Raw genomic sequence first — 23,043 nt, 5'->3', positions numbered from 1 at the left:
GAAATTCTATTACTATCCAAAGAGCAAATGAAAAATATAGCAAAATGGTGGAAATGATCTCAAAATAACTTTACTTAAATTTTTATAGCCTTCTTAATCTTAACTGAATACATTTCTTCGTATATTTGGTCAACATCTGCCTCACTAACGCTTCTTTTATTAAAAAACATAAATAAAACCTGAATATAAACTACAGTAGATATCTTAGTGTTTAAATTTGTGCCTGCGAATGAACTAAATTTTATTATCTAAATAAACAAATGTTTAAAAATTTCCTCTGGATTTATCATTCGCAGTTTTATAGCGATCCCCCGCCAAGTCAATGCGTTCATTTAGCCACTGCTAGCTCTTGTTTCTATAAAATAGATGTATAGTTTGTTCATTTCATGCAACTCTCTCTAATAAGCGACATCGGCTCGGACGCCACTCTGACGAAATCGTCAGGCGATACACAAGTACGTTTCTATCTCTTCTGTATTTTTATTTTGTTTCACTGCTTCTTTCGCTTAGTATTCGTTCCTTTCCATGTGTTGATGTTGTTCGATTGCATTGATGCTTTTAGTTTTTATAAGAATATGTTTGCTACAAAATTTTTAATCTCGTGTTAATTTTTCTTAGAGGTTTCCTAGAGATTAGAGCGTTGGATTTAGAATGAGTTGCAATGTGACACTTTTTGCTGCTCGAAACAGTAGCACCTATTTTTAACGAAATTAAATTGTCACTCTAACTTGCTTATTAATTAATTTATATATAATCGTTTATTAAGGAAATATAATAATGACAACAATTAATTATTATTTTTGCCATCTGCCATCACATCCTACTAAGAATGCTCGGCAATAATCGTTTTTCATACATTATATTTTATCATTACCATAGAAAAACGGAAATTGTCGAGTGCTCTAAACAAAGAATTACAATAAATCTCAGGTAAAAGACTGATATCGCACACCCAAAAGATGATGACCGGTCTTTCAATTTGAAGATATCACGACATGGTGTAATCAGCCCTCAGCGCATCATATGGCGTGCGCAGATAATGACGACCGATCTGTGAATTTAGTGAGGGAAATTAGTCCTAAGTATCAGGTCGTAGAAGTTAATATTCCGTGCACAGATAATTACGATCTGTCTTTCAGTTACGAGATTTTACGACATGGTAAAACTAGTCCTAAGCATCAGGTAATAGTGGTTGATATGGCGTGCGCAGATAATGACGGCGACGGTGGAGACGATCACGGAGCAGCTGGACATGGCGGTATCGCTGCCGCCGGCGGAGCGGCCGCCTGTCGCCACGGCGCACTCAGTCACACTCACCGATACAGACGTTGCTACTGCTACTGCCAATGTAATTATAATTATTTGGTCCTTTAAAAGAAATAATAATATATTTTATGAAGTGGTTGCTATAGTCCGATTAGTAGGTGATAGAGATCTATCTTATAAAATAGCAATAAGAAAAAAGTTTAAAATATGTGGCAAGTAGGTCAATTGATGAATATATACTTGTTTCGTGACTTAACTGTAATAGTTGTAAATGGTAAATTGTAATGATGTTAAATAAAACACAAAATCATTTTAAAAGTTATAGGTACCTAATCTTTATTGTCTCTAAACAATAATCTGATTCTTGATCAGGTATCCACACCTAACCTTGTCGGTGAAAACGAAGCTGACTCAGTGGAGGACGACATGACAAACTTTTGGCCAACCTCGGCTGGGAAGTTCCACTTTTGTGTTGATGAACTACCGCAAGAGCTGCAATACATCCACCAGTTGCTACAGGTATTCATTACGATCTTTAAGTAACTCTTTGGCTTTTTTCTCGTCTAATAAAATTATTTTGATGTACTATTTCAACAGTGAATACTGTAATACTCTATGAATACGGAATGATGAAATTTTACATGAATATTGGAATAAAGAAAGAATTTTCTGTAAGGAGAAAATTGATGTTAATTTTATTCTGCGCTTACGTTAGATGTTTTTAGTTATAACATTATGTTTTTGTTTTCTCAACAGGAAATAAAAAACACAAAGAGACCGGATATTCTGTATCACTTACTACAATGTCTTCAAGTGCTTGTTCTGAACACTGACACCCTGGCAGAACACAGGGGCTTCCTTATTTGGTGCCAGGAAAATTTGCTCATTGAAAAGTAAGTTTATACATTTAAAACTTGATATGATGAGCAATGCAGCTCTACATGATTAGGGCTTATCGACATTATAGTGCTGTTTTGAGGTGGCACCTATATTACTTGGCTATGTACGTGACATTATACGTCATTCGTATTGATACACACCACAAAAGTATACAGGGTGTAACAAAAATAAGTGATAATACTTTAGGGTGTGTTCGTGTTCCTTGTAGAAAGTTCACTGTGAAAGTAGCAGCGTTGAAAGACCAACATTTTTTTTCACTTTTGTATGGGGAAACTCGTGACGCTCGGGCTCTTGCCCATACAAAAGTAAAAATAAAAATTTCGTCTTTCAGAGCTGCTACTTTCACAGTGAACTCTCTACAAGAAACACGTACACACCCTGAAGTATTATCACTTATTTTTGTTACACACTGTATATATTATTACTAGCTGTCCCGGTAAACGTTGTTTTGCAATAAAAAGTATTTCGCCTATATTCTTTTATTGAAGTGACTAAATAAGAATGGCACCATGGCAATGTCCATCGCTATCCCGTCCCACAAACAATGGTCGCCGCGCGCCGTCAGTCTCAAGTTGTAATTTACTATTATTTATTCAACTAATGCACGTATCGATCTAAAAAGTAGCCAGTAGCCGATTTTCAGACCTCTGAATATGCATATAGGTAAAAATCAGTAAAGCAGTTTCGGAGGAGTACCGTAAATTTACTAACATCGTGACACGAGAATTTTATATATAAGATTAATATATTTGGTATATGTCAGGTTGTTATTTATGTTTCCATAATTATTATATTTAGTATTAACTCTAACAAAACTACTCTGCAGTCTATGGAAGGTTTGCGACGCAGCTCAGTCCCACATCTGTTCTGTGAGCGCACCGATACTGTTGCACTGCGCGGCACTGGCGGGCGGGGCGGACGTACTATGTGCTCTACTGAGGGACAGCTTCCATCACACCGACCCGCAGGTCCGCTTCATATCCGTCGAGCGAGTGACCATGTTGATACGGTTAGTATATCACTATAGTATTAAAAATACCAATTTCAATAACTTTATTTCTAAATGGCGATAAAATTTAACCTTGTGGTACTCCTGACTTTGAAGTTGTAAATTTTGTTTATGGTTATTAATTTTGTCTAATATGTTTAATTTAAATGCTTTGTTCCTCGTATTCTCTAGTTCCAGCTAGGCTAGGCTTATATACGTAATGTCTGCTAATCTTATGTAAGTCCAATGGATAGATCTGTCAAATGCCTCACTGAAGTCGACTATTAACCAAGTCTTACATTTTCAGTTTCATGGATGAATCTCCAGTGAAAACGAGTATTCCCCTACAAACCGCTTTAGCTACAGCGTTTTGCTACCTCATTTCAAGCATGGATGACATCAGTGTGTACGTAGCTCAGCGTGCCACACTATATCTTGGAACTATACATGATACAGCTGTAGAGGTATATTGAACATTGTCTATGGAAATATAAAAATAAATCTGAATTGGAGCATTTAATAAATTGTATTGTCCGACAGATGCTACTATACTGTCTAGAGACCCAGTTTGACTTGGTAGTGGTTGACCGCCCGATGATCCTACAGTCCATATACCAGTTACACAACACTCTCAGCGACCGACACATTCTCACTTGGGAGTTTTTCCTTAACCGTTTCGAAGCTCTCGTCTTGGAAGCTCAAATCAATTCTAACAAGTCTATGGACTTTTCTAACGTCAAGGGTAAGTTTTCAAATAGTACTCCTAGAGTTGTTGCTTGTGTTTATTGATAAACATAATGTTATAACTTATAACTTGTTTGGTAGATATGAATTGTTTTTATATCGAGTTTTCTATCATTTCATCTTCTTTACATTAAAACGGCATAAAAGTTAACAATTTTCTTATGGCATAATGATTCGACTTTTGTTTTGGCATTAGTTTTAAAGGCATATAATTAGAACTCTTCTATATATACAACAAAATTTGTCGAATGAGTAAAAAAATCCTCGCACTGGAATACTACAAACGCCGTTCGGTAAATAATGGCTGTGGTCTGTGAGGTTAAATGTTAGCGGATAGTCTACGTAGATGATCAGTGTACTAGTTCGGGGCGCGGGGTATGTTGTGGCAGAGGGGGGCGGGGAGGGGGCGGCGCAGCGGGGGCGGCGCGCGGCGCAGGCTCCGGCGCGCTCGCTGTCCGCCTCGCTCGGTGCCAAGTGGCCCTACAAGCGCACCATCTCCGCACCGGCCGCCGTGCCGCCGCTGACCACAGGTGCCGATCTCCCATCCCCACCCGATCCCACGTTACACCTGAATCTCTCTTTGAAATATTGTAGGTATATAGTTTCATACTATAATGAAAACAAACAGATTAAATGTAAAAATGTATAAATATGTAAAAAATTCACTAACTATACAAAACCTTGAAACAGACATTAAATGAGACAATAGTTAAAACAAATAAATCGTACTTACAGCACGTTAAGCCCGGGGAGACAAACGCAAAATAATTCTTATCAAAGACAAAGAATACCCGAAGAAAACGCCATAATACATGCCGTAATCTACATTCACATTTCACAATTCTAACAAAATCTATTGCACTCACAACTCTTTTTACTCACTTGGCCAATCTGTGATTAATGACATTTGATTAAAATATATTTTTTCTTGTTATTAATCTCCCGTTTTGCAGTTACCTACTTATTCCACTCTCCCGTTAGTATTTTAGGTAATCCCTCCGTTATTTCCTGGTTTTATGTGGATAGATTAGCGAAAACATTGAAAATAGTTTCATGTTTCTTTTTAAAAGTTGTTTTCGATGTTTCTGATAAATCTGTACCACGGTGCACAATCATCGGGAGATTTCTTGCACTATCTCCGCGCCCCTACTCCTCAGCACTTGAGCACCTTTTACCCGCTTCTTGTGTTTCCGTTTCAATAGCTTTGTTATGTAAGTTACTTTGTGGTAAGTCATTACTTTTTAATTTTTCATCATAACTCGTAAGTATTTACGTATTTTTTGTCTACAATCTTATTTTACATATTTTGATATAAATCAGGCTTCTGAAAAAAGTTTGATGTTCCAAAGAAATTAAATGTATAAAATTTTCAAAAATAGTTGGTGATGAAAAATTTATGTTTTCCTTTGTAATAAATTATAGCATAAATTGTTTTACGTTGTTACCCTGCTTCTTGATTACCAAAAACGCTTAGTAGCTGACGTGTGTAAAAGTTGTTGTACCAATGTTGTGTAGTTTCGTTACCTTTAAATCATTTATTGCATATATTTTCAAACAGAACGTGAAAAAGTATATTCGCGACAATACTCGGCGCCCTTGCTGAAAAGAAAAACATCGAGATTTGGTTTGGGTCAGCTGCTAACAGCACCGCAGCAATTGGGAGGCTCAAGATCTAACAATGGTGAGTTAAATTTATCTTCTTCTCTTCCTTTTATTTTATTATCTCCATACTCTTTCCCTCTTTTTACCCGACTACTATAGCTTCCTCTTTCTTTATATTTTACTGTAGAAATTTCTCTAAGGGTGTTCTTTATTATTTTTTTAGATGGAGTACATTCACTGTCTGGGCGTTCTACTGACGATACTTTGACAACTGTTCTACCAAAATCAGTCGATCTGGAAGAAACTGACAAAGAAACAACGAATTTGTTGGTGTTTCTGTTGATGCAATTTTTATCAAGGCAAGTTATTATAATAAATGAATATTGCTTATTCACTTATTTACGAAGTACTACAATTTATTAAATTTTGTGGTCATTGTTCTGTTTAAAAATAAGTTTTCTATCTATGTATCTATGCAATATTCAAACTGTAGTTTGGATAAATTAAACTTTGTTATAGGTCTGACCAAGCGCATCCTATTGACGATAAAACGGCTGCAAAAACACAAGAACTTGTTTTAAAACATCTCTTCATATTGCTCGGATACAATTGTGTGGAAAAGTATTTTACTGTATCCCCTCATTCTCTCAGGTATATTTATAAATATTATTGTGTATAGAAATTCTTCAAAGGTAGGATCTTTAAATGATATCTTTTTTTTCCGCAGATTGTCATCTATATTCAATGCATTTCTGGCGAATCTTCCCCAAGTCTTGGATCAAAATTACGTGATGGGAGCGCATATAGCCGAACCTACACTGTCTTTGCTACAAGTAAGCTTAAAAATGTCACTAACATAATATATACCACATTGTAAAGCAAATTTTTAATTTATTCTAAATTATCTTCTACAATTTTGACCTCACTTAAACTAAGTTCTCCTTATTAAATCTAAAAATTATCATCATCACTGTTGGTTACAATAATCTAAAGCATTGCGAATTTTTTATCTTCTTCAGTTCTGCTGCCGGCCAGTAGCTGCTGGCAGCGCTAGCGCTAACGTGACTCACTCTCTCGTCGCACTGGAGCCGCACGTGCGACGACACTGGCTCATGGCGCTCATCGTGGTTCTCTACAAGGTGAGCTGTAGCTGATAATGAAACCACCCAGGCAACTGATTCATACGCAGATGGCGGACCTATATCATTTGGTCGGGTTATGTCAATTCAATGTAAGTCGTAAGCTGTCGGCTAGGTAACATGAGGTGGCCAATTAACGCAGGTCCGTTGTCTGCCCATCAATCAACTATGTCTACTACATTATATTGTATGAGAGGATGGTGTGCCTCGAGGTGCAATTTTGCGACCACTTTTTTTAAATGTGTATGACGTTCGTTCATAACTTTCTCGGTTGGATTATAATAACTATTTTTTTAACTACTCATGTCAGTTAGGTAATAGAAGATAGAAGTTTAGATAAAAATGATGTGCAATATTATGAGGAAGATTCGTTTGATTCCCCAATACGACTTATAAAATAGCTTGTCAAATCAATACGTGAAAACGGCTATGTTTGTGCGGATTCGTTTAATGAATAGAGGCTTCAAATACTGAGCTACAGTATTTGAAGAGTGGTTACTTCTTCGGACAATACTGCAAAACGCAACCAAAATAGATGCATTTTTTTCATTTTCGTTTCAGTACCACTACGGTACGGAGTCAGGTGCTATCGGCGGTCTGGTGGGCGCGCTGGTGCGGATCGCGCTCAACTCGCTCGAGGCGCAGCATCACCGCTGCCGCCGCGCCCCGCCCGTGCTCCTGCTGCCACACGCACCGAGACTTAGAGGTTCCATAATATATTGCATACGTACAACAATAATGTAGAGGTAGAATATTTTCTTGTGAAATGTCATTATCTCAAAAAAAATCTGATTGGGCAAAACTTCAAAAGACAGAGACAAAATAATATATTTTGTAGTCGAAAGTTTTATGTTTGTAAATATAGACAATTTTTCACATAATTTATAAATTAAAATGTCAATTTCTATAATCCAAGAAAGTTAATAGAAATGGTTATTTCTTAATAATATAAAAAATACCGTTTTTTATTCAGAAGGTCGCGATCCGTTGGTACCAGCCGAGGAACCGACGGTACCACACAAGTCCCCGGCGCACTGGCCTGACCCTCCTGAGGCTACAAAGTAAGTACCGTTTTATACCAAATACACTTGCGTGCAAAAAATCGACCCACCTCCTTATGATTCAAACGGTAATAACTCAAGAAATATAATTAGTATTAAATAAATGTTGGTATCGTTTTAAAGGTAGTACAATAAGGATTTAATTATTGCTATAGTTATTGTAACTGTAAATCGTTTACTAATTCTACAGCCTTAAAACAAAAACCGGTCAGTTTGACATAACATTTCAGTCGGCGATTAATGACATCTTTCTTGTAAAAAACACTAACAAATTGATTTCAATAGCTCGTAGTGCCACCCATTACCCTAATTTAGGTTTCTATCCGGGTTTTCCTTGACCTTATCAAAATTATGATGAACTCCTGAGCGATACTATGCCGATCTTCTTGTACAGCCATCCGGAGGTCCTAAAGGGTATCTGCGGCAAGAGTCCGGGCCCTGACTCTCCTTTTGAGTTCTCCCCATGGGTGCTCAATAGGATTAAGGTTAGGACTCCTTGTTGGCCAGTCCAAACCCGAAATTTCGACGTCGGAGAAAATTAATTGACGAACTTTCGCAGCAACGCGCGGTCGAGCATTGTTCTACATCAATATGAAACCTTCATCAACAAAACCAGCACATGGCACCGCATGTTGTCCCAGTACGCCCTGAATGTAGCGATAGGTACTCAAAGTGCCAAGGCGCGGCCCGGTAACGAACTCAAGATTGGTTTATGCATCAAAAGAAATCTCGCCCCATAAAGTCCCCGAACACCTACCAAATGGAAGCCTTTCGTCAATGCACGCCTGCGCAAATCATTCTCCTTGTCTACTGTATGCTTTCTTGCGACCATCGTTACCATAAAGACTGATTTAGCTTTCATCAGAAAAGAGCACGACCCGCCGTTGCTCCAATGAAAAATCAACATGAGAACGTGCGAAACTAAGCTGCGCTTGACTGTGTGCTGGGGCTAATTTAGGACCGTTAGCGAGTTTTTGTAAAGTCAAACAGCTGCCTGCAAGTCTTCGTCGTACAGTCTACTCAATTACTGTAACTCATCGGACTTCTCTTGGCCGTCGTTGCACTTGAACTGAAATGAGATGTCGATTCCGCAAGGAAGGACACCTTAAAACGGTCATCACGTTCAAATGTAGCCCAATGTCTTCCTGAACATGGTCGCATGGTAAAGTTTAGAGTCTCTAGAATACTTCGGTATACTCTTGTAAACGAAGTTCGACTTAAATTAAGACTTCTAGCTACAGCTCGTTGTCTAAATTCAGCTCTTAGCAAAGCCCCTGCTTGAGAGGCTTTATTCGGAGTAATATCCATTTTGCCACAAAGAAATTACGTTTAAAATGAAGTTAAATGAACAATAAATCAATAAAAATCAAAACAAAACAAAAACAATAAGATTTGACCGATTTTTCATACAGAACAAAACCGTTCAATTAACTATTAAAAAACTGAGTGATGGGGGTGCTTAGTGATTTGTGTCGTTTGTAGTCAAGCATGTTGGTTTTAGAAAATGTAGAGTAAACGTACACAGTCCCTATCATATTAACTCGCATTATTAATAAAAAGAAATAATAAATAACTATAACTTTTTAAGATATAGCGACTTGAACAGAAATGCGCGGGGTGGGTCTGTATGTTTGTATGGTGTATGTATGTATGTTTCTATGTTTGTGTTAGCATATCTCCGGAACTACAAGCCTGATTTGAGTAATTCTTCTTCTGTTGTACTAGGTATGGTTCAACTTCGGGACTACTGCAAGTTTCATCAAAATCAGTTCAGTAGTTTTTGAAATAGGCAATTTCAATTTTCAATAGCCGCTTACTGATCAAGCGAGCAGCCTCGCGAGCCTCGCGAGGCAGTTGCTCGGTCGGTCAGGACGTGCCTCGCCCGAGGGAAACGCATGCGTTGCCTCGCCCGGGCGTGCCGCGGCCCGAGCCGAGCGTTGTCGGTTTTTGTCGATGCTCAAAGTCGCCTCGGTACGTTTTCCGCGCTCACTAGGCACGTCCTGACCGACCGAGCAACTGCCTCGCGAGGCTGCCACGTGAGGCTGCTCGCTTGGTCAGTACGCGGCTAATTACGTACAATTTTGAAGTCGGTTTTATCTTTTTAAAATAGTATTAATTATTATTTACTATTATTTTTTGTCTGTATCTTGTAGGTACCAGCAGTGGAGCCTAGAGCAGGAGTCGTCGGAGAGCGAGCTGATCGCCATCCCCGAGACCAGCGACAAGTCCGACACCACAGTGCACGGCAGCACCGCACCGGTAACGATGCTGTTGTTTATAAATAATCGGCCAAGTGCGAGTCGGACTCGCGCACCAAGGGTTCCGTACCGTTAAAGAGCAAAATTAGGCCAAAAATTGTGGTTTAGTAAAAAAGCTGTACGGAACCCTTTCTGCGCATATCCAACTCGCACTTGGTCGATTTATTATGTTAACATCTTAAGTGTATAGTGATACGTTATAAAATGTGTTTTAGGGGTCATTTGACGAGCCGTCTCACTACGAAGACCAACCCCAGCAGTACCAGACGCAAGCTGTAATGTCGTATCCAGCACACAGCAAAATTGTAAGTGCTTATTTTCTTAGTAATATGCTATTTTACCATTTCATAACAAGCACTCAAACTATAAGAGTACCATCGAAAAAATTTATGCAAAGGCAGTTGAGTTGACGGATTCATTTGGTAGGATTCGGGTCGGTCAATTCAGTATTTTTAAATAATATAAAGCTCCCATATTTTAATGTAATAAACCATTTTTTGTGATTGCAGACGACGGGGTCGCGTTCCGGCCAACAGCTGTCCACCAGCTCATCAGTATCAATAGGAAGTGACTCTTCAAACATGTAAGTTCACTTTCTTCTTTTTTCGTCCCAAAGTCTTTGATATCACCTTACCATTGGAGATATTGATTATCGAATTATAATCAGATGGCGGACCTACATTATTTGGCTAGATTATGACAAGTCACCATTCGTGAACGGCTAGGCTTGACATAGCCTGACAAAATGACACTTGACACTTGAGAGGTGTGAGTATGTCCAATAATGTGTTGCAGGAAGTCGACGCCGATGAGCGGTCAGTCTGTGGAGATCTGGCCAGACCAGCTTCACCAGACCTCGCCCCGGACCAAGATCATGGGCAAGCAAAAGAGGATTGTTGGTGAGTATTATTACTGGCCTAAGATCCCACCATAGAACGACCTTCACCAAGCTGGTTAATAGATGAAAAGTATTTTATATTCAATTACGTTTGTCAATAAATATATTGCTAGTGGGTTGCTTACAGAATTTTAGTCAAAAAAAAAATGTTTTTTTGACATTTCACTGGTTTGGTTAATAAACAAATTCCATATCAATCGAAAGTATGAAGCCCGTAGAATACGCAAACGTTAGGGTGTCTATTTTTTTCCCGTCCAACTCTTGGGTAGGCACTAGGCAGGTAAATCGATACTAGTACCAGTAAGGTGACGCCTTGATAATTTGGCTGCAGCGATATCAATTTTTCTCAACAATGACTAAAGCTAAGAAATTAAAGTTCATTGTCAGTATTCATCATCATCATCATCTTTGAATTACCCATAGCATAACACGATTGGTCAGCTTTTATAACATAGAATAATTAAGTAATCAAAAATACCTCTATAAAAATAGGGATTCTAATTTTGCCAACAGAGGAGAGTGATTTAAGCTTCCAAAATTTGTAAATTACGCGACAAAAACCATTTTGTCGCTTACGCCCTTTCCATTTCTTGCTGTTACATTCCTTCCCGGCCTCTCATAGAAAACAAGCGATCTAAAAGATATCCAAAACGATTTTTTACTTTAACGCGGCGTCACCTTAATGCATATTAGGCTTGTAATGTTAAAGTTCAATTTCATCAACGACTGTTAAAGTTAATGCTCGAATTAGTATCAGTTTTCTTCTTTAATTTTTCATATGAATGAAAGAGAAGACATGACATTTTAATAAGCTTTTAACATTAACAGACGTTGGTGAACTAGGGCCTTAATAACATAAATCTTCTTCTTATAGCGGGCAGCAGCACATCGCCTGATACTGCGCCGTCATCCAACGGCGATGCGCTTGCGCATCCTCATCATCTACCAAGACCAGGTAAGAATCGATTTTTGGACTGCGAACACGCCGTTTGGATTATACTGGCCACATGTACGTCTCGTGTATCATCTTAGATCCAGTCCACACGGTGCGTTGCGTCGACGCAGCGCTGCCATTGCGTTGTTTTACAAACAAATAAGCAAGGTTAAATCACGCGGCTCGCTGCGCCTCTAAAAAACACCTCACGTAATTTGTGGACACTCACACACACAAACACTTTTTTTCTTATGACATTGACATTTGTACGCACTCAGGCACGTGCGCAGCGTACGCGTCGCCGGAGTCGCCGCTATCCAAGATGGAGGTGTGGTGGCGGGCGCCGCCCCCCGCGCCGCGCCCGCACACGCACCCCACGCCTGCCGCGCCCCCTGCGCCACCCGCACCCGAGCGGTTAGTACTTACAAACAATCACTTGATTAATAAAAAATATTATGTTAGTGGGCCTATACTACCACCTGGCTTAAAATACACGTTAAGTGGAACCTATATCGAAAAATATGTTGATTTTGTTTTCATGACACATTCAGTTTTAAAATATATGTACCATCGAGGAAATTGATTCCTAGAGAGTTGACAGACCAACGCAACGTCATTTGGTCGGATCATGTCAATTCAATGTTAATTGTGATCTGTCGGCTGGGTTTAACGTAACGCAACTACGTAGGTCCCCCATCTACCTAGGAATGATAGTACATACAGGATGTAACAAAGTGATTATACTTTAGGTTGTGTATTTGCCCCTTATATTATAGAGTTCACTGTAAATTATCCGATGTATTATTCTATGCTGTAAATGTAGCAGCGCTGAAAGAGCAATTTTTTTTTATTTATATTAGCAAGTAACAACCCGAGTGTTATGAATTATTTTCCCTTACAAAAGTTAAAAAGCGCTGCTACTTTACAGCGAGCTCTGTATAAAACAAGGAAACGGACTCATGGACATAATTATCACATAGCGTCGGGATGTGTTTTAAAGAGTAGATCCGGGTCGAAGGACCAAAAAGATCTGTAGTGTTTCTACAGATAGATAGGAATGGGATGATGCAACCAAACCCAACGAGTGCTGTTTTTACACTGATTTATTATGTAAAACTCAGCTCTCACTCAGCACTTAACCTAATACATAATTATTGCACTTTGTACAGGACTCATACACACCCTAAATAAAAAGTTTTTTACAATATTGTTTTCAGGTTACTACCCATAGGACCGAAGCCCAACAAAGAACAGTACCCGGTGTTCAACGCGCTGGTCGACAGGGTCAGGGAGGCCCTCAACTTGCCTGGTAAATATCCTATAGTGGCTGTGACTTTTGGCTGATGTGTTTGTAAAGGTAAGGCCTTCGATGTTTAGATTTTTAAGAGGCTTTGATGTAACTTTACTTGGATTTCCATTTTTGTTGACTTGGGTCAATTTCTTGTCACAATTATTGATTCTTTCTCCTTTATTTGTGTGTGTTACGACTTACGCGCTACGTGCGTATTTGATGCGTACATGCGTGCGCTCGTGCGTGCTTGCGCTCGTACGTGCGTTCTTAAAAAAAAGAGAAAAATTAGGAAATTAAAGAGATGGACTATCTCTTTCATCTGTTGCTATCGATGTGTATTACCTTGTAAATAAATGTTATATTATTTGATTATGAACGGCTTAAATTGTAATTGGCTTTAATATATTTATTTTTTTATAGAATTTTATTATATAAATTAATTTTTTTGCTTTATTGCAAGCAGTATAGAGACTCAAATTGGCTTTCTAAATTGTGAATTGGCGTTTCCCGTTCAACTGTGTGCTCTATTGTGAACGGCATAAAGACGTGTATTCAGATGACTCGACGGAGCGGACGGACTCGAGCCGCTCGGACCAGGACGCGACTCCGACGCCGGCGGGCCGACCTCACGATCTCACTAAGGGATCCTCGGAGAGTTCACGGTAAGAAAATAATATTACCCAATAAAATATTAACAATTTCTTTTTCCATTTTGACAAAATTGAAAATATGATATAGAACGTACAAGTACAGCGCTGCGTCAACGCAACGCTGACGCAACGCACCGTGTGGACTGGCTCTAAATCTTCTTTAACAAGACGTAATGACCCGTCGTAGAGACAATATTCTGATAGTCTGATTTGAAATGTGTGTCCATGTACTCTGTTAATTATCTATTATTATTATGTTGAGGTGACTATAAAGATTTTTAGTCCACTTGGTGATCATTTGAAAACAAATGGTGCCAAAAAGATTGTTGATAAGAAAATAATCAACATAGCCTAGGTATATCAGTATATGTACCATTGAAGAAATTGATTCCTAGGCAGTTAACGGACCTACGGTCTACGGACTACGGTACGGTCGGTCGGTTTGGCCAGATTACGTCAATTGAATGTTAGATGGGTTTGACATAACGCGACCATATAACGTAGGTCTGCCGCCTATGAATCAACTTCTCTGATGGTACATAATATTATATTTTGTCGGGTTTTTAACTGTTGTTGTGACGACAGATCTCCGCGTCGTCTGGCGCGTCAGGTGGCGCAGCTCGGCTCGCCGCCCGCGCCCGCGCCGAGGTCACATTCGACGGGTCAGTATTTTGACAACCTCTGTGGCTCAGTGGTGAGCGCGTCGGTAGCGCAAGCCGGGGGTAGCAGGTTCGAATCCCGCCGACGGAACAAAAAGTTTTCAAAGTTTCTGAGTCATGGATGTAGTTATATTAAATAATATGTGTATTATATAATAAAAATCTTAAATATATTATGTATAGTACAAAAGTATTAAATATAATATTTCCGTTGTCTGGTACCTGTAACACAAGTCCTTCAGGTACTTACCACGGGGCCAGACTAACGTGTTGTAAAGCGATTTCCTTGAGTCCGCTTTTTGAGGTTTTTAGGCTGTAGTATAACTACAGCATTGTTTATTGTTTAAACACATAGTAATATAAAAATTCTGATAAAGACTAATTTAAATCACAACACCAACCCCTCCAGAAATTGATACAGGCAGGCCTACGAAATCTGTTTTTGTTATGTCAAATATATTTTTCCAGAGGGTGGGGGCGGGTGGGGGGCGTGGTGGAGTGGGGCGGGGCGCACGGGGCGACGCGCGGCGCACGCGCACCCGCACACGCACGAGCGACCGCCGCGTCACGACGCCACGCTGCGGTACCGCTGTGAGTACTTGTATACTGGAGATTTAGCATAAAAAATAAAGTTTTATTTCTGAATAGATTTGAATCAAATGCTTTCAGAATGTCGTTTCTACCGGGTTTGCCTATCACCGGTTCGGGATAAAATAATAATTATTAACTGTTCGGGATGAAATAATTAATTGTACTGGCAATCGTTCCGCTTTTATTGCTGGTAATCCACCACCACCGTAACTTTTTAAGGCAATGTACTAAGAATTGCACTGAGGGCGACACCTCACTCACTACATCACAGCGGAAAGAGTGACACTGTCAGTTTCATAGTATTGAGTTCTGCTTAGCACATAAGATTTCATACAAAGAATATATTATTTCGCCCGTTATGTCGCGTTGCTTCGCTGCAGGCTGATACCGTAGATACCGCACTAGGCGACACAGCACCGCAACATTGTTGTTACAAATTGATACAAAAACTTGAGAGGTGTCAAGGGACACCCGGATGGAACGAAGTTGTTTCTTATGTACAAAAAACCTGTATACACTCAACAAAAAAAAAAACGTCGCTACACCACACTGTTCAATGCGAAAGAGAAAGAGACTGAGAGAGAAACACGCGACACACACCAACTTTTCGTCTAGCCCCTTTTCGCAAACTTCGTTCCAAAACTCCTCACTCCAATAACGACGTTTATTTCCAGGTTCGGAGTGCGGCGCCCTAGAGGAACAATACAGCGATGAGGAGCTGGGTCTGTGCGTGATCGCGCTCGCGACGTACGTGCGCCGCGAGCCCGCGCCCGCCGCGCCGCTGTTGCCCGCGCTGCTGCACGCCGTCAGCAGGTCAATACTTACTAATATTACTGTAGAGTGTCAGTCTATCTGTCTGCCCTTCACGGTTCTCATCTGGTGAACCAATTTCTGCACAACGGAGTTGCGGGCATCATCTAACAAGATGATGATACGTAACTACTTATACGTTCACTGTGTACGTAAAAAATCTCATTATCGAAATTTTTTAGTCATATACCACATCCAAAATGACACGATTGACTTCGGTCTGAACCACAAACCCAGGTTTTGGTATAGCTCGGGCCTTAGATCTTCCTTTGGAGCTTGTCACCACAACACCTAATACTAGCTGTAAGTTTTCCTTTAAAATAAAATAAAATAAAAATAAAACACCACAAATTGTACGCACATAATATAATAATATGTGTACGCTCATACGTTTAGGCATGTACGTATACGTACGCACTCATCCCTCCTATCTCCTCCAGGGTGGTGCAACTAGGCTCATACTCGTGGCAGTCGGAGACCAACACTCGTCTACCGGGCTCGGCGGTGTCAGTGGCGCACCAGTTTCTCCGCTGCGTGCTGCACCAGCTCGCCCCGCATAACGTCTTCCTACAAGTCTTCTTGCAGCGGACACCAGGTACGATCAGAGAGAATTCATAGGCAGATGGGGGACCTACGTAGTTTGGCGCGTTAAGTCATACCTATCCGACCGATCACAGCTAACATTGAATTAACGTAAGACCAAACGACGTAGGTCCGTCAACTGCCTAGGATTCAATTTCCTCGATGGTGCATCCTCGCACTGCCCACTTCCTTGCTCAACAGAGCTGAGTGTAAATGTCCCATCCTGTTCCAGAGAGTCAGCGGCTGATGTTCTTCAAGAGCATAGCTCAGGCGTTCGTGGATTTCAACGAGCTGTACCCGTGCGGGCCGCTGCAGCTTGTCATAGACCACCTCAACTCCAAGAAGATGCTGCCTATTGATGTGAGTGTCACAGTGGTTTCTAGCCTGAATGCGCCTAGTAGTCATAAGTAACATTAATTATTCCCGTGGTGCTTTCCCTTTAGTTCTTTGACTTTCAGTCATTGAAACTTTGTGCTGTCTCCCGCTTTTAACGGGGAGGGAAAACTTGCACTTCATAAATAGCTTCGTTAGTTCTGATTGTAGCCACGCCCAAATACATTGTAGCACTGTATCTTCGCAGCAAATGGGCGTGATAGCGGACAACATCGCGATGTACTTGGGCTGCCTGGCGCCGGAAGCGCTGGGCCCGCTGTCGGCGTGCGGGGCGCTGCTGGCGGCGCTCGACGCGCTGCTGCGGGCGGCGGCGCTGCAGCTGCCGCACCTCGACGACCCCGCCCCCCTGCTGCGCCTCGCCGCCGCCACGCTCAAAGTGCCGCACGCGTACCAGCACAAGGTATATCACTCGTGTTACTAGTGTACATAGCGATGCACCTGGGCTGCCTGGCGCCGGAAGCGCTGGGCCCACTGTCGGCCGTCCATGCGTGCGGTTAACGCAGAGATACTATTGTCTATTTGTGTTTATTTGTTGCAAATTTTCTCCCATCTACAAATACATGTTTAATTTCAGAGCCTGTTAGAACCGATATCCAAGATTCTATCGTACTCGGTGCGTGCGGGCCCGTTGCCCCTCCCGCTCTGTAATGAGCTGTGCGGCGCCGGCGCGCGCGCATTCGCTCGCGACCGCGACAAGCTGCTGCTGTCGCGAGTGCTCGTGTTCGAGCTGCTCCAAGCTCTCCGGACGAAGACTGCGCTGCCCGACGATAATCTGTTCGTGCTGCTGCAGTTTGTGCTGCAAGGTGAGCTTGAATAGCATTTAAAGTTGAATTTCGTCATTACATACCTAATACCCGGGCCGCACCTGCGTAGTGCTTCGTGCTTAATACGATACTATTGGACGATCTGCGTGTATCGTCCAATGGTATTGTCTCATAGCACGAAGCTTCGTACGATCTAGACGCTTGTGCGGCTGCGCCATAAGTAGTTATTACATAAGATTATAGTTAAAGATATCTTTGAGAGGTGCGGTTCGCCTAAATAATTGAATGTTTTCTATATACCCAATTGTGTTTTTCTAATTGATTATGTAATATGTATATACCATCGAGGAAATTGATTCCTAGGCAGACGACAGACCAACGTCATTTGGTCGGATCATGTCAATTCAATGTTAACTGTGATCTGTCGGCTGGGTTTGACGTAACGCGACCAAACTACGTAGGTCCCCCATCTGACTAGGATTCAACTTCTCTGATAGTACCATCAAGGAAATTGATTCCTAGGCAGTTGACGGACCTACGTCATGTGGTCGGCTTATGTCAATTCAATGTTAGCTGAATCGGTTGGATGGGTTGGACTTAACGCGACCAAATTACTCAGGTCCGCCATCTGACTTTATCAGCGTAATTAGCAGTAGCACTCCACTCCAACCCAATTCACAGCATGGCATGGAAATGTATGCTATATTATTTTATTTTATTTTATTTGGATAACTTACAGCTACTTAAAAATAACTATAACAAAGATTACTACAAAGCTAAGAGCCAATTACAAGTTTCCACTAATAGTCATAATAGTATAAGGCCTGTACTGTATATATAGTGGACTGCAAGTTGGCGACTAGTCGACAACTAGTTATTCGCGAGTCAATAAATTAACTCCTAAGTCACACTACAAAAAGCTGAGAATTCAATACCATTGGGAGTTGAGATGTAGGGGAGTCGGTGTCATGTGCGATGATCTTTGAGCATCTCATGACTTCCAAGGTCACGGCTGTCGTCTGCTGCTGCCGCCGGCGCTGGAGGGGGCGCTGCGGGGCGGGGCGGAGGCGCGTGAGCTGGGCGGCGCCCCCGCCGACTGCCTCCGCCCCCACCTACCTGATCTACTGGACACCCTCAACGATGCGCACCTGCTGAATAAGATCAAGGTGAGGGTTCGAAGCTTGCTAAAGTTGCCCAGAACTGGTTATACTCCAAAAAGACCGGTCTTCCAATCGCACGGTCTGGCCAAAACTCACTAACGACATCATGTCAAATATTGTCGATCAGACGCTGTTCATTTCAATTTGGTCCGTTAGGCCCGAAACTATTAAACATTAGCTCACATTAGGACCCTAAAGATTTCAACCATCATTTTGAGTAAAAGATTCCCTGGCCTTTTCTGCTCTTTTTCTGTCTGCTTATATACGTATCGATCTATCTCTTTCTCTCTTATCTACGAACTTTCATCTCTCTCTTTTCAGGGCTCAGTTTCGAAGTCGCTGGTGAACCGTAACGTGGTGTGCTTGCACGAGGACACGCTTGGCGCAGTCGTGAAGGGCGGAGTGGCGCAGTTTGTAGCCGCCGAGTTGGCGCTGGAGCAGGCGCGGGGGAAACCAGAGCGGGCGACAAGACACCTGCCCTGGCTGTCGAGCGCCGCTGGGTGAGTAGGTTTGATTAATGATGGATGAAGGGTGGCTGTTGAGAAGAGTAAGCTACCAGATAATCATTGGTCAATTCGAGCTAGATTTGGCCGGAAAAGCCCAGAATTGGCAAAAAAAAGCTACTTGTACTGATTTTGCTTTATTGAAATTACTTTTTATTTTACTAACTTATTGCTGATTAACTTTATTTGTGTTCTCAGGTCCCGCGAGATCGGCGAGTGTATATCGCGCGTGCGAGTGGCGTCGTGGGTGGTGCTAGGGGCGCTGGCGAACGCGCGCTCCGGTCCCGCATCCCCCGCCGCGCCGCCCCCGCTGCCCGTGCCGCTAGACGCTGCCTGCACACTCACAGACTTGCTGCAGGTGATAGCCCACCTGGGGCGCTGTTCCAGGCATGGGGATTATCGCCCGCGCGCGGATCTGGTCTGCGGACGATGATACGAGTGACAGGAAAAGCGCCTTTAGCATCGGCATTAGTCATTAGTCTATTCTACGAAGAAAAACTCGAGAGGTGTCAAGGGACACCCGGATGAAAAAAAACACAAAAAAGGAGAGACAGAGAGTGAAACACGCGCTACCGCACGGCTTACACCTATAGCATTTTTGCTCTAGTTGTAATACACCGACACTTCTGTGTCATGTCGTTACAACTTTTTCCATCTAGCCCCCTTTCACAACGCGCGATAAAGAACTTCTTTCCAACAATAGTTACGCTATCACCATTCGTAGTACGTGTAATTTTTTTTACAGAAATAAAACATTATTTTGCAGACGATAATGCTGTGGTACGTGGAAGGGGGCGGGGCGAGCATGTCCGCGCTATGCGGCGCGTTCACGCTGTGCTCGCTGTGGTCGCTGTACTGCGCGGGGGCGGCGGGCGCGGCGGCCGAGCTTGTCCACTTCTGGGCGGCGCTGGTGCCCGCGCTGCTGCGGTTAGCGGGTGCTGGCAGGGCGCTGGCCGAAGCGGTAATTGCTAATGTTTTTTTTTTTTCAATTTAAATAATGGGCTTTTGCCATACATAGCATGCCAGCCCCCAATTGCTAATGTTATAATTCCTGGTTTCTGTATCTAACTGGCGTCACCAAAATCATACATAAATTATAAATGCGAAAGTGTGTCGTCTGTTACCTCTTCACACCCAAATGAATCGGTTTTGCTGAAATTTGGTGTACAGATACTTTGAGTCCCGGGTCAACGTCCTATAGAGAACATAGGACGTTTATCCTGAAAAAATGAACGGTTCCTGCGCGATAAACAAATTTTATGCAACACGGAGTTGCAGGCGTCATCTATCTCTTATAATGGCGTGCTGACCACCATCATCGAAAATTAGTTTAGTTATGGTGTATTTTAAATCCCGGGTCTTACCATTATAAGTCTTAATCCAAGAACTTACAAAGACATTAATCTCCAGGTGCGTGTCCACCTGCTGGCGCTGCTGGAGCTGCTGCGCGACAGCCCCGCCGTGCTGGACAAGCTGCTGCCGCTGTGGGCGCCGGTGCTGCACGCGCCCATGTTGAACGTGAGTATACAGGCCAATGTTGTTCCAGTACAGGCCAATTTGCACTATAGGCCAATCTATCAGAACAGGCCAGTTTGCATCATAACAGAAAAATGCACCAGACCAAGCCATATTCCACCACAAAATAGGACAATAACCACTAAAATAGGCCAAATTACACCAGAACTATTCAAATGGCGCCAGGCATTCTCAATTTGCTCTATAACGGCAACCTTAATAAAGGTATTTTGTTATTATTTAAAATTTCACATATTATAGGTACATACTTAGTTGTCACGAATATCAGCTGTAGCCATTTCAGACTGCTGATGCTGACTAACAAGTTGGAAAATCTTACGTGTATAAAGTTCCTATACTTATTAGAAATTATTGCTAAATTTATTTTCAAGGCGTTCTTAGGAAATGAAATAAATAAGAGACAAAGAAACCGCACTCTTTAAAGTGAATATAAATACATTTGTAAAAGTTGTGTAGTAATTAACCATCGTAAACTGTGTCCCATCCCCACATTTCAGGCATAGCCAAGTATCGGGATCATCTCTTTATGTAAAATACTTTTTGATTTTTGATTTAAAAAACTTGAGAGGTGTCAAGGGACACCCGGATGGAACGAAGTAATAAAAAAATCATAACTGGCTTGCTTTCTATGAGATAGAGAGAGAGACAGACAGACAGAGAAAGACGCGCACGCCGCACAGCTTACAACTATAGCAAAAAGCACAGACATAGATCAAGATAGATACCGCATGTCCCGTGAAGTACATATCTATCTTGATCTAAGTCTGTGGCAAAAAGTCTCGAGTCGTTACAACTTTTTCCATCTAGCCCCCATTCGCAACGCACGATAAGGAACTTCGTTCCAATATTTGTTTTTATCTTACCTTCCAGATGCCGCCACATATCGCGCAGCGCCTCGAAGCGTGCCGCGAGCTCGAGCCGGGGGAAGTGCCCACGCCGGCCGCCGGGGCCCCGGACGGCCCCACGCTGGGCCCCAGCCCGGGGTCCCCGCACAGCGCAGGCCAACCGGGGGCAGAACACCGCCGCCTATACAACCTACTGACGAAACTTGGGCAGCTGGAAATGCAACCCCAGGCGTTTTATTTGATATGAAGAGACAACACAAGTACCTATTGAAAGGCAACTATGTACGGGTGAAATAAATACGGGTAAATTATATTATCAGTTTAAATATTTACTGATATTGTAAAGATGAATTGTTTGCATCGAATTTATGCTCCAGACCACTGATTTGAATTGAAGTTTAGTTTGTAGAAGAGAGACTATGGGGAAGGGAATGAAGCCTACTTTTTATTGTCATAGGAAGTTGTACGGTTTCCTTGGAATTGTATTTTGAGCGGAAGTCCATAAAATATGATAAGAATATGGTGTTATTAATAATAAGTATACAATTTTAGATCGATGTCGCATGTATAAAATTAAAAGAAATTCAAGAGAATTTTAAATGTTGTAGAATAAAAACAATGTCCTCGTTTATATTGTTCAAATGAAAATAGAATACTATGACATATTAAAGTCTACAGAACTGACGATCTTTTTTTTTTTGGTTATTATTACTTATTAAACGTCTTGCTAAATTAGAAAAAAATTGTCAATAGACTTGTGAATTAATGAACACGTGAAGTTAATCTGAAAAATGAAAAACGCACAATAATATTTAGGAATTAGGAGTATGTCTTAATGAAATAAATACTTTTACTAGAAACGTGTTTCATACTTTAAGTTTAATAATGGACAGTAACAATAATATTTTGTTGTTATTATACTGTACTCGGCGAAACGAGGTGGTAGCGGTCATTGACTTTTTTAGTCTATGTGCTAAATGAAAAATGCTCGCACTGTATAAATAATCTTTAAGAATAAAATTGACCTCTTTCTTATAAAGACACACATTATTACAGATTAATCGGAAAACCTCTTGCCAGTAACTTTTAGAATGATAATCTCCAACTTTTTATCAGTTCGAACTTTGAAGTGATATGCTTCATATTCAGCGGGGCTAAAATGTTCGCTTTGGAGAATCATAATATGATATTTTCTTTTTAAATCGCAAAATGGTCACTCTGCTTGTAATATGTTTAGTTCGTACTAATATGACATCCGTCAGTTCGACAGTTTTGATAATTCATTTTCTGAATTGATTTAAGAGGAATTGCAAAATGTGACCATTTTAGGTCCGCAGGCTACAGCCTACGTCGAGTACGCAAAATACGATATTGCCCTTAGACTAGGAACATCTGACACTTCATTGTCAATCGCGGACCGCGGTATAAAGAGAATAACAAGTTTTTAACAGGGAGTCAATGACCGCTAC

General features: G+C 41.4%; 1 protein-coding gene across 1 annotated transcript in view; it reads left to right on the top strand.

The window, feature by feature from the left end:
* The window catches only part of LOC121736181 (protein unc-79 homolog), a 51,045-nt gene extending 28,821 nt beyond the window's left edge, over positions 1-22,224 (top strand). The window contains exons 22-57 of the mRNA XM_042127268.1: positions 375-455; positions 1,211-1,348; positions 1,639-1,785; positions 2,023-2,159; positions 2,993-3,175; positions 3,462-3,618; positions 3,695-3,911; positions 4,288-4,428; positions 5,457-5,579; positions 5,724-5,859; positions 6,020-6,151; positions 6,228-6,333; positions 6,520-6,639; positions 7,201-7,345; positions 7,613-7,700; positions 9,854-9,959; positions 10,174-10,263; positions 10,468-10,541; positions 10,754-10,857; positions 11,731-11,811; positions 12,069-12,204; positions 13,008-13,099; positions 13,638-13,743; positions 14,317-14,393; positions 14,859-14,981; positions 15,656-15,794; positions 16,232-16,386; positions 16,606-16,733; positions 16,954-17,166; positions 17,341-17,569; positions 18,536-18,696; positions 19,012-19,190; positions 19,392-19,551; positions 19,960-20,154; positions 20,604-20,711; positions 21,600-22,224. Of these exons, the coding sequence (XP_041983202.1) occupies positions 375-455; positions 1,211-1,348; positions 1,639-1,785; positions 2,023-2,159; positions 2,993-3,175; positions 3,462-3,618; positions 3,695-3,911; positions 4,288-4,428; positions 5,457-5,579; positions 5,724-5,859; positions 6,020-6,151; positions 6,228-6,333; positions 6,520-6,639; positions 7,201-7,345; positions 7,613-7,700; positions 9,854-9,959; positions 10,174-10,263; positions 10,468-10,541; positions 10,754-10,857; positions 11,731-11,811; positions 12,069-12,204; positions 13,008-13,099; positions 13,638-13,743; positions 14,317-14,393; positions 14,859-14,981; positions 15,656-15,794; positions 16,232-16,386; positions 16,606-16,733; positions 16,954-17,166; positions 17,341-17,569; positions 18,536-18,696; positions 19,012-19,190; positions 19,392-19,551; positions 19,960-20,154; positions 20,604-20,711; positions 21,600-21,821 (4,929 nt within the window). The 3' untranslated portion in view covers positions 21,822-22,224. The remainder of the gene's footprint in view (positions 1-374; positions 456-1,210; positions 1,349-1,638; positions 1,786-2,022; positions 2,160-2,992; positions 3,176-3,461; positions 3,619-3,694; positions 3,912-4,287; positions 4,429-5,456; positions 5,580-5,723; positions 5,860-6,019; positions 6,152-6,227; positions 6,334-6,519; positions 6,640-7,200; positions 7,346-7,612; positions 7,701-9,853; positions 9,960-10,173; positions 10,264-10,467; positions 10,542-10,753; positions 10,858-11,730; positions 11,812-12,068; positions 12,205-13,007; positions 13,100-13,637; positions 13,744-14,316; positions 14,394-14,858; positions 14,982-15,655; positions 15,795-16,231; positions 16,387-16,605; positions 16,734-16,953; positions 17,167-17,340; positions 17,570-18,535; positions 18,697-19,011; positions 19,191-19,391; positions 19,552-19,959; positions 20,155-20,603; positions 20,712-21,599) is intronic.
* Positions 22,225-23,043: the final 819 nt, after the last annotated feature.

Source organism: Aricia agestis, chromosome 18 (assembly GCF_905147365.1).
Source record: "Aricia agestis chromosome 18, ilAriAges1.1, whole genome shotgun sequence".
Taxonomy (NCBI): Eukaryota; Metazoa; Arthropoda; class Insecta; order Lepidoptera; family Lycaenidae; genus Aricia; species Aricia agestis.
The sequence above is the reverse complement of the archived record's forward strand: the minus strand, read 5'-3'. Positions and strand labels throughout refer to the sequence as shown.